The sequence below is a fragment of the Lolium rigidum genome, chromosome 5, assembly GCF_022539505.1.
Source record: "Lolium rigidum isolate FL_2022 chromosome 5, APGP_CSIRO_Lrig_0.1, whole genome shotgun sequence".
Lineage (NCBI taxonomy): Eukaryota > Viridiplantae > Streptophyta > Magnoliopsida > Poales > Poaceae > Lolium > Lolium rigidum.
Genome location: NC_061512.1, coordinates 8,270,484 through 8,280,937, shown reverse-complemented (window position 1 = coordinate 8,280,937; position 10,454 = coordinate 8,270,484). Strand labels below are relative to the sequence as shown.

The following is a 10,454-nucleotide window of genomic DNA, read 5'->3' as shown; positions in this document are numbered from 1 at the left end:
TATTATTTTGAATTAATTCATATGGTATTTTGCTTATATTTTCAACAGGTGGGTGGGGAGAGGTTGTACTAGAGAAAACGCCATAACTGATACTATGTCAGGAATTTTAGAATATGCAACTTGGTATTTCCAGGAGGCAAAAGTCATCACATATACATGTGCACGTGGAAAGCAAGTATACACAAGAGCGCTACAACTGGTACGGAGTCAAGAAAAACAATCATAAACCAGTGGAATATTTAACTAGGTCTTGAATTTGTGATGAAAGAGAAATGTTACAAGACCTGCATAGGTGCAGAGCACATGCACCTCTATTCAGGAACATATTGTGACAAGGATTACGTATTACAACAAATTCAACCAGTCTTCCAAACTCAACACCATTTCTGGAGAAGCAAATATTTACGTATTGTTTACCGGCCGTGGTGGATCCTTGCCAACCCGCCCCAACCAAAGATAACTACGAACGGCCAAAGTGTAGTGGCCATACGGAAAATGTTCCAATATAGTAATTGTACTACTCCTAGGAACAGCCCTTTCCTAATCACCAACGGTCGCACAAGAATTGCGGATTTTATAAGAGATTCGATCTCTCTAGCTACAAATGCGAGAGGAGTAACTACACAAATTGCAACAGCGGTGTTCCAAGCAACCGGAGCTAGCATCATATACACACCCAGTGCAAAAGCAATAGACATGCATACGACTGAACCGGTCATGAGAAGCACGGATGTGCCTAGGTAGATTTTGCGCGTGCTCAAGTTGATCATGGGAATTCCCGCATACATGAACCCTACGGTAGCTAGTAAGGAGACGATGAAAGCTAATGCGGTGGCCATCATGAACGCATCAAAAATATATCCCCCAGCAAGCGTTGGCGTACCTCCATTTGTATGATCATCGGCTCTGTAACCTCCAGGTATGGCAAAAGTTGCAGTGAATGCCATAGTTGCTATTAGGACTGAAGCAACCATAAACGATTGTGTTATAGCTTTTAGCTTCTCTGATTCTTTTTCCTCTTTCTCAGGGTTTGTACGGCGACTGTACTTTTCCTCAGCCGTATCACCGCGGAGGCCACTGTGGTTCGCCCTAACAGACCACAAGGCATGGTATATTCTATTTTCAGAATTCTGGAAGAAAAACACGCAGGAATATATGAGTACCAACAAAAAATGTGCCATGAATGATTTATTTTACTCAACAATGGGAAAACTGAAAAGTAAAACAGAGAATGTATTACCTGAACATAATACATTCCACTTGGAAGCTTACTTCGGGATAAATCACGGGGAGTTTCTCCTTTGTTATTTGTTAGATTCAAATTCACCTTCCGATTGCCAAACAGAGCACAGAACATCCTAAAGCTCCCAGCCTTGATAGCTAAGTGCAGTGCAGTGTTCCCATCACTGTCTTGCATATTCAGAATCCAAGGTAAAGTTGGATTTCGACATGCATATGAGACTATGTCAAATCTTCTTTTCTCAATGGCAACATGAAGGAACGTCTTTCCTGTGGCGTCGCGCAATCCGGCACTATCCCGACACTCCCGAAGGAAAAATTGGATGTTTCCTTTGCCACCTACAGAGGCAGCCACATGTATGGGAAAGAATCCGTTCTTGTCTGCCTGATATAGTGCTGCAGGGTTCGCTTTGTATACTTTCTCAAGTGTCCATGAATAAATCCAGGGAAACCAGTGAAAAAAACACCAAGGGGGTCTTGGGAGGAGTTGAATACGCAGAAATAAGTACGTCCAGTAGAAAATCGATGAAGAAAAATGAAGTGGCGTACTCCCATCTTTGTCCACTTGCATAGTAAGATCCTTGTTCCAATCCAGTAGGAGCTCTACCATCACTGTGGATAATATGCCTTTGGTGTTAGTGAATCAGACAAGCCTGCAATGCATGTATTTTATCTTGTTGCAATTATCTGAATCTCAATAGGATTGCATAACTGAGCATTTATATCCAAGAAAGCGAGATGTTTTGAGACGCGCCACTCCACTTACCTATGTAGAAGTAAGAGGAGAACTCGATCCATGCCGTCGATTGATCAACAGTGAATCCAGCTTTATCTCCACTAATATAAAAAGAGAGAGAGGGTGGTGATCCAACTAATCTTGGCCTTGCAACAATACGATCAACGTTCAGGATGAAATTGTCCGTCAGGCGGACTGGCGGACTCCGCTCGCTCGATGTGTCCCGACTCCCGAGTCCCCACGTCTGTAGCAGTTTTCTGTAGACGAAGACGAGTCCTCCAAATCACCAACCGCCGCCGCGCTGCTCCCGCTCCAAAATCTGCGACGGTCGCCGGTTGCCCTGCGCCCCGTCCCAGACGCCGCCCGATGCGAGGACGCCCTCCCCTCACTGGAGCGCCACCCTAAACCACGAGTGGCCTTGCATCCCCAACGCCGCCGCCCGAGGACGCTGGCCTGCTCCTTATGCATCCCCGACATCTGCTCCGCATCCCCAAGGCCGCGCCGCCCGTCCCCCTGACGCATCGCTGCCTGAATCGTGGGAGTCGCAGTCGCGCACATCTTTGGCGGCTTGCCCCAGTGTCGCCGTCTTCCCAGTCATCGTCCGCACGCCGCATTGTTGCCCTCCGCTACACCCGTCGAGGACACAGTTAAGGTCCTCCAACACGCCACCGTCCACGCCCCGTCGTCGTGCACCAACATACCGCATTCCTACCGTCCTCTTCTGCGGACTCGCACTCTGCAGGTCGCCTCTGCCCCGGCTGCTACGGATACTGAAACTACTGCTCTGCTGTTGTCTTACAGTTTTCAGACACACGGGTAATGCCCCTTGTCTTCCCATGCGTTTTATGCGTATGCAATAAGCAACGCAATGTTACTTCTGTTAGAGATTCAGATTAGATAGATTTGAAAATAGAGTGAAAGAGTCCACGGTGCCTTTGGGCTAAAAATATTATTGACATCCAAGGTTTCCTGTATGTTACTCTGAAAGGCCAGGTAGAACCATCTCTGCTAGGAGAGTACTCCATTCTGTTCTAATATTAGTGCAATGCAAAATTACTTCCTCATCTGGTTGTGACTAGATCAAACAAAAAATATTTAGCATGGGAGATGCATGATGTGTATTGAATTTTTGGGAATATCACACGGGTCTGACATATCATCAATTAGTCTAAAAATATATTATGACGAAAATAATAATTGGAACATTAGCTTTTATAGAATCTTCTTTATTTATTGTTCCACTTTAATAGCTTGTTTGTGCCGTGATGTGTGTGTTTGCTGACACTTGCTCGGTCCGGAAAGTTCAAGACTTTACATTGCTACATTTTTTCCAAGGTAACATTGGTCCAAAGTTTACTTCTTTTCTTAGTTTAGATTCCCAGGTTATTGCTTATGCAACCCTACATCTGTTTAATTCTTCTGACATGGAGGCACCTAATATATGTTTTCTCCATGTAGACTTGGTTTTTCAGTATATATATTGTTTCTATTTGGTTCTTGGAACTTTCATTTCATGCACGTATTATTATTTCAAATAGATGCATTTTGTCATTATGACTTTCCTGGAACTTTCATGCGCTCGCATGAATTTGTGCTCAATAGGTTTGTCTCTGCCACTAAAGCAGTTCGGATATTTATAAATATTGTTTCAGTCAAATTAGAATCCTTATGGGGGTGCATCCTGACCTATAACCCAGATCCCAGACCATAGATGTGTTCCTGTCAACGACAGAAACACCAATCAGTTTTTCCAAATCGACAAGCTTCGTAGAATAACCTGTTGATGAGATAGCTAGCAGTTTTGTTTTCTTCTGAACATCAACGATTTCTTTTAAGTGAACTTAGTTTGTTCTTTCTCTTGTCAGCGATGATTGCACCGAAATCCCAAGAAACCACTGCCTTATAATTATATTTGTTCTCGGTTCACTTTTTCTTATCTTGTGAGCAGCGATTCCACACAAAATCCCCTAGCAAAAAGGTATATGTAAACGTCCATTAGTTAATATGTATCATTCGGCTTTATATTACTCAACTTGTTTTGTTATTCATGGCATATATATAGCTAAACTATGAGGTTCGGTTATTCTTGCCGAGAGGGAAAAAGGATAAAGGGGCAGAAGTTGCACAAACGAGAGTGTGATCAGTTTCATGCTTAAGCTTTCCCTTTAACTGAAGCACGGTACAATATTAACCCTACTTCAAGAATTATGCTCTCTGTATTTATCTAGCAAAATTTAGTTTCTCCACTCAATTATTCCATAGGATGCCTTGCGTCATCTTAATCAAGGGATGGCCTTTAGTTCCTGTTTAACAAGCTGATGCAATACTATTACTGCTTCTCTATTTATGAGTTCCTTGTGGGATGCATATTTCTATCTCGATCCAGATTACTAAATTTGTCAAAATTATTACATGCATGTAGCCTTCTAATTGAATACTACCTTCAGAATTATTTCTTGAGAAAAGTGGAGTTGATCAGGTAGAAGAGAATATAACGGCGAATATATTTGTTACAAACTAAAATTCCTTTCTTTTGGGACCTTTATTTTCAACAATGAAATGTTTAGATCACACTCCCTTGCAGGTTTGGGTACTCCAACATGGTTCTTTTGAAGTTGTCAGGTTTCCAGTGATACTAGCTCTGTTTAAAAAGCCGGCTATAGCCTTTGGCGAGGCCTGCGGCTATAGCTAGAGGCTTTAGAGGCTAAAACAGAAATAGCCGCTAATAGCCCGGCTAAGGCTATTTAGCCTTAATTTAGCCGCATAGCCGCTAACTTCCCGCTCAATGGGCCCAAAATTTTGGACCAAAAATTTCAGTCGACGGCCCATTTGCTTGGCGAAATAGCCACCAAGCCGAGCGACAAGCATAACTATGTCCTAAACTACGTAATAATGTTGTAATATTTGGACAAAACTATGTATTTAACTATGTGTGAACTATTATGTGTATCTCCTATGTGAAGATGTTATTATGTTATTAATTTGTGAATTATTGATATATATATGACTATATGCTGCCCAATTTTTTTTCATTATTTAGCAAATCGGCTATATGGCTATAGCCCGCTATAGCCCGGCTATAGCCTTTCATAGCTTCAAAAAAAATCGCGGCTATCAGCTATAGCCGGCTATTTTAACCAGAGGATACTAGACGTGTTCCATGAATTGTTGATACCAGGTGTCCTTTTAACCTTGCTGTGCACGAGCTCAAGAGGAGATGTGCTTGTGTATGATGTTTGGTTAATTTCAGATCATAGGATGAAGGATTAGATCTTGTGCTAGATGAAACCAGGTGTCCTTTTAACCTTGTTGTGCACGAGCTCAAGAGGAGATGTGCTTGTGTATTATGTTTGGTTAATTTCAGATCATATCAAACCATAGGAGATGCACAATTTCGTTTATGAAATCAGTTGTATTCTGCATTATCAGGTACAGTATCAGTGTTCTTCCATTTTTGCTGGGTTAGTATGTGGCTTTGTAGCACAAATAATGGCCACGATTCTATGTAGTTGGAGAAGAAAAATAAAAACCATATACTCATTTATTTTTTGTACATTATTATTTTCACTATGCATGCTACTCCTTTGTATTTATGCCATTCTTTCTTCGCCAGAACATATTTTATATGTCACTTACTATCTCAAAACTGCAGGATGGAACCTGGAAACTGTACAGTATTTAGGAATCTGAAAGATTTGCTTTTGCACTTCTATTTGTCAATCTTGTGCATTTCAGGTTGGCAGGAAATCGTATCTTATCTGAAATGTTTTTTATACTTTTGTATTCATGGATTCTATTTGGAAATTGAAGCTATGTCAATAAGAGACTTAACTGTATTGTGCCAGTGAATGCTTCATGTTGGATATAGGCGTATAGCAGTAATCAAGACTGCTAGCTCGAATCGGGGCTTGTGAATGGTATATTAAACTCAAGTAAAATCAGACCTATGATTTATTTGAACTGTAACAAAAAAATTGTGCACCGGGATTCTCATGTAGTGTAAGGATTTAAACTTCCGAAGCTTTCATTGTGGCACTTATTGTCTCAAAGAGTTGTTTGTATCCCCTGAAAATGTCTTGTTAACAATTTGCCTTACTTTAAATCTAATTGACACTACATGCATCTAGGTATAGCCTGAAGGGACTCACTTCATAACTGCATGGTTTGAATTTTGAAATGCCGACAATTTTCTCCAGATGCTAAATATATTTCGCTCCTACGTTGCCATTTTCTCATTTTCTGGCTTTTTTTCTTTCTCAATCGCTGTGTAAATGTGGCTATTTTCTATTTCACATATATACCTATTTATTGATTGGTGGTCAAGCTGAACTGAAACTTGAGCATAGTAGTGTGTTGCTTGCTTAATCATATGTGTGTTTGCCAGAACGAGGTATTATGCATATTTTCCAAAAAAAAAAGGTATTATTCGTCTTCAATGTTCTTTAAGTCACATATAGCAGATTTGAATTGACTCAGGCGTATATGGGCCTAACATATTTTACTGTATCAAAATAAGATTTGCAGGTAAATACCCTACACACACATTGTTTAGTGCTCTGCAACTAAATCCTGACGTTGCCTACACAGTTCATATGATGCAAGACACTGCTAGCAGGTGACATTCACCTCTTTTCAGTGAACTTTGGGTCACCAAGCGGTGGTGGAAGACAAGAAACAATAAATTATTTGAGAGAGTTAGATTGATGAAGCAAGCCTGGTTTTGGCTTTATAAAGACGAGCTCACTTGATAGTCTTCATTTATAATCTCTATGAACACCCCTGTGTTACCACTTGTACATATGTAATAACTTGTATAATATAGGTATCACTTGTAGGAGCTTTTCCTACTATAAATTCCCTAAAGAAAAGGTTGATTTGATAACACTCAAAGGTGTGGTTTTGGAAAAATCTGTTAGAGCAAAGAGAAAGCACACACACCATATTCTATTTCATATATTTCACATATTGACGTCTACACTATAATAAAAAGCATCATGAGTACTTTCACTCTAGGTGGTGAATATTCAATTGCAACACGAGAGAATTAACATCTGTTAGAGCATAGACGAAGCAATAAAGAAAACAGACTAAACAAAACAATTTGGTCTGTTTGCCATCTTCTTGATTGGGAAGAGATAACACTTACACCATCTTACCAGTTGTACCATATGTAATTTATTTATAGAATCAAGCATTAGTTAGAGGTCGTGCGTTGCACGTGCAAGCTTACTAGTGAGTACTAAGTGTAACACAAGATTGGAAGGGAATAGTTTTTCATATTCAATGTTCTCTCCTTTTCAAATATAATGACTTTCGTATATACTATACATGATCATTCTTACTAAAGTGTATCACACATACATTACTTAGTCCACTAAAGTATGTTAAATTTGTTTATTTTCTTTTTTTACAGCATGGCAGGTTAATAGAAAATTTAGTTTTATATTGTTATTACAACAAACGCCAAATTAAATATAAAAATAATCAAAATATACTAATCATTTCTGTACAAAAAATACACATGTGAATCCTCAAGTAATTAAAAATCAATACTACCTCCATTTCTTAGAATAAGGCCTATATCTTTGTAGAAAAGTCAAGCTAAGTAAAGTTTGACCAAGTTTTTAGAAAAAATGTTAGCATGTACAATCCAAACTCAACACCATTAGATTTATCATGAAATTATTTTCATATGATATCTACATAATATCGTGGTTCTTAATAGTTTTTTCTAAAATCTTGGTTAAACTTTACTTAGCTTGATTTTTCCAAAGAAATATAAGCCTTATTCTATGAAACAGAGGTAGTATATTATTGTACTTTCACTAGTACAAATATGGTTAGTACAAATATGGTTAGTAGTTGCGTTGCGTTTTTGCCACCGGTGGCGTGTATCCACCACACCACCAACATGACACCACTGGTAAAACACATTGTTGGTGCGGCAGAAGTAAGCTCTTTCAAAAGAAACTAATCTTACGAGCATTATTTGTGTGAAGGCAAAAGTAAGCTCTTTCAACCAGCTTACCAGCGGCTCAGATTAAAACCTTGATTGCAAAAGGTATACTTTATAAGTGGCAGTAGCCATTGGATCACATCAAATTGACCGCCAATATCAATTTGGTAAAATCTTAAAAAAGCTCAATCGGATGTAAGTGAACTGAATTAACACTAATTGGATTTTCTGAACTGTGGCGATTTATTGGTAAAACTACTCTAATGTACAAAAATATGTAGTTGGTGAAAAATAATATACAAACATATGTGCCAAGCATAAAAACAGATGCATTTAGGGGGTACCTTTGTCTCTGTCCCGAAGAAGAGCAAGATGCAAGGCATTTTGTCCATCTGCTCCGGAATAGGAGAGATTGCCACCACTCTCTTGATATAGAGTCAGTGCAATGGAATCCTTATCCAGGAAGATGGCAAGGTACAATGGTGAAATGCCGTTAGCGGGATAATTAGCCAATTGGGGATCAGCACCCATTAGCTGCTTGACTATAGTCATTCCTGTTTGTTGGTCCACAAAAATTTTAATCTTTTCATCTGTTGCGCGGTCAGCTTGAAACAAAGCTTCTCTGTCCTTAGGACCCAGGATTCTACCGTTTTCTATTCGGATAGCCTCGTGCAAGGCTGTCTCATGACGCTTATTTTCCATTCTCAAGAGCTTGATCTTCCAGTTGGGACGCTCACCTCCAGCTCCAAGCCCAGCTAGAGCAATAAGTCGAGATACCATTTCGGTGTTTCCAGCTCGAGCAGCACAATGCAAGGGTGTGTCGCCATTATGATTCTTCGCAAACAGGAGGTCCCAGTCCCTGGCACAGATTGTGTCAGCACACTTCAGGAAATCTGGGCCATCCCCTTTGCCGACGACCGCATGTAGCGCGGTATCCCCATCAGGAGTGACGCCCTTGAGGAGTGCTCCTGCTGCAAGCGAAGCTCGCTGGTGGTCGACGCCCAGTTCAGCATCAGGAGGATCTGGCATCCTAATTCCTCGTAGACATCCACAAAATTCATCAGTAGGAATCAACAACTGCGGATTTTGTCGGTCTTCTCGTTGGAAAAGGAAACCCAGGGCCTCTGAGGAGCCATTGCGCACCGATAATAGCAGCAGGGGATTGATGTCACGAGGTGCAGCTTCACGTCCAGCTAAATCAATGAGATAAGACACCATTTGGGGGTTCCCAGCTCTGCGAGCACAATCCAAGGGTGTGTCACCATTGTGATTCTTCGTTAACAGGAGCCTCCTGTCCCTGCCGCAGATTATGCGGGCAGACTTCAAGAAATCCTGGTCATCGCCATTGCTGGCGACCACATGTAGTGCAGTATTCCCATCAGCAGCGATGCCCTGGAGGAGCGCTCCTGCTGCAAGCAAAGTAGGCTGGAGGTCCATGCCCAGTTCAGCATCAAGAGGAGCTGGCACCCCAATTTCTCTGTTGGCTTTCGCTAGAAGCTCAAAAAACTCTTCGGTAGGATTCATCATTGGTGGATCTTGTGCGTCTTCTCGCTGGAAAAGGAAGTCCAACGCCTCTCTGGAGCCTACGCGCGCCGATGCCAGCAGCAGGGGATTGATGTTGCCAGCAGCAGCTTCTTCTCCATCGTTGCTTGCCATCTCCCTGAGCTTTGTGGTTTGATAGTTGGATGCAGTGTATGAGGTTGGTTGTGCTCCCTAGCTACTCCTATCTCGATGCACTCTTAATCGGATCTGGCTCCTCTAACTTTAAGAAGAGAAGCCAGTCTCTGACTTTGCTTCAGCAAACGGACACTTTCCTTCCAAAAAGAAAAAAAAAGGATTCAGAAGCATGCAACGAATATCTGCTAAGTTAGTGGGCAATTCAACTACTGTAGTTTGATTGTTTTGCATCTCTGTTCATTCAATAAAGAAATTTCATTCTACACTAATTGGAGTGTCACAGTATACAAATTTTGATTGAATTGGGATCAAAGTCACCTAATTTCAGCCGAGGAGGTGCAGACCGGGCGACTAACCGTCGGTGACGGAAGCGGGCGCGGCGGTGCGGGCGACTAGCCGTCGGCGGCCCTGGCGTGGAGGGCGGCACGGCGATTTGACGAAAGCGGCTCACCGTCGTCGACAGGGGCGCGGACGCCAGCACGGCGGCGAGTCGACGGAGGCGTGGGCGAATCAGCGGAGGCGCGTTTAAATCGACGGGCGCTGAGGCGGGCGAGCCATCGGTGACGAGTCGAACTGACGCGCAAGCATGGTGTTATCCGCTGCGCGAGCTAGACACAGTCCACCGACGGAGCTTGCCAGTATTCCGGAACACATGGCTGCACATGGGCTCTGAACCTACTCTAGAATCCAGAGTCTCCAGTAATAAATCGTCTTTGTTTTACGTGTTTTTTATTTGACCAAAATTATTTTAAATAGATAAATTTATTTGTATGAAATCAGTATCATTAAAAAGTGTTTTTCAATACGAATCCAACGATACTAATCACATATAATATAATCATGATT

The 10,454-nt window shown here is 41.5% G+C and overlaps 1 protein-coding gene across 4 annotated transcripts; it reads right to left on the bottom strand.

The window, feature by feature from the left end:
• Positions 1 to 287: 287 nt before the first annotated feature.
• On the bottom strand, positions 288 to 10,005 carry LOC124654547 (protein ACCELERATED CELL DEATH 6-like). 4 transcript variants are annotated; one of them, XM_047193546.1, is made up of 4 exons: positions 9,927 to 10,005; positions 8,276 to 9,740; positions 1,241 to 1,851; positions 288 to 1,130 (listed from the first exon to the last, which is right to left on the bottom strand). In XM_047193546.1, the coding sequence occupies exons 2-4, from the start codon at positions 9,585 to 9,587 to the stop codon at positions 414 to 416; spliced, it is 2,640 nt and encodes an 879-aa protein (XP_047049502.1). In that variant the 5' UTR covers positions 9,588 to 9,740; positions 9,927 to 10,005; the 3' UTR covers positions 288 to 413. The 4 variants fall into 4 exon arrangements, with proteins under 4 accessions (XP_047049502.1, XP_047049501.1, XP_047049504.1 ...); XM_047193545.1 differs by having other exon boundaries at positions 8,276 to 9,745; positions 9,927 to 9,996; XM_047193548.1 differs by lacking the exon at positions 9,927 to 10,005 and having other exon boundaries at positions 1,241 to 1,892; positions 8,276 to 8,388.
• Between the last annotated feature and the right edge of the window lie 449 nt (positions 10,006 to 10,454).

Coding starts and splice junctions, on each gene's coding strand:
- LOC124654547 (XM_047193546.1), bottom strand. CDS start 9,587: ATGGCAAGCAACGATGGAGAAGAAGCTGCTGCTGGCAACATCAATCCC. Junction 1,852..8,275: donor TCTTCGGGACAGAGACAAAG/GTACCCCCTAAA, acceptor TATTATCCACAG/TGATGGTAGAGCTCCTACTG. Junction 1,131..1,240: donor GTGGAATGTATTATGTTCAG/GTAATACATTCT, acceptor TTTTTCTTCCAG/AATTCTGAAAATAGAATATA.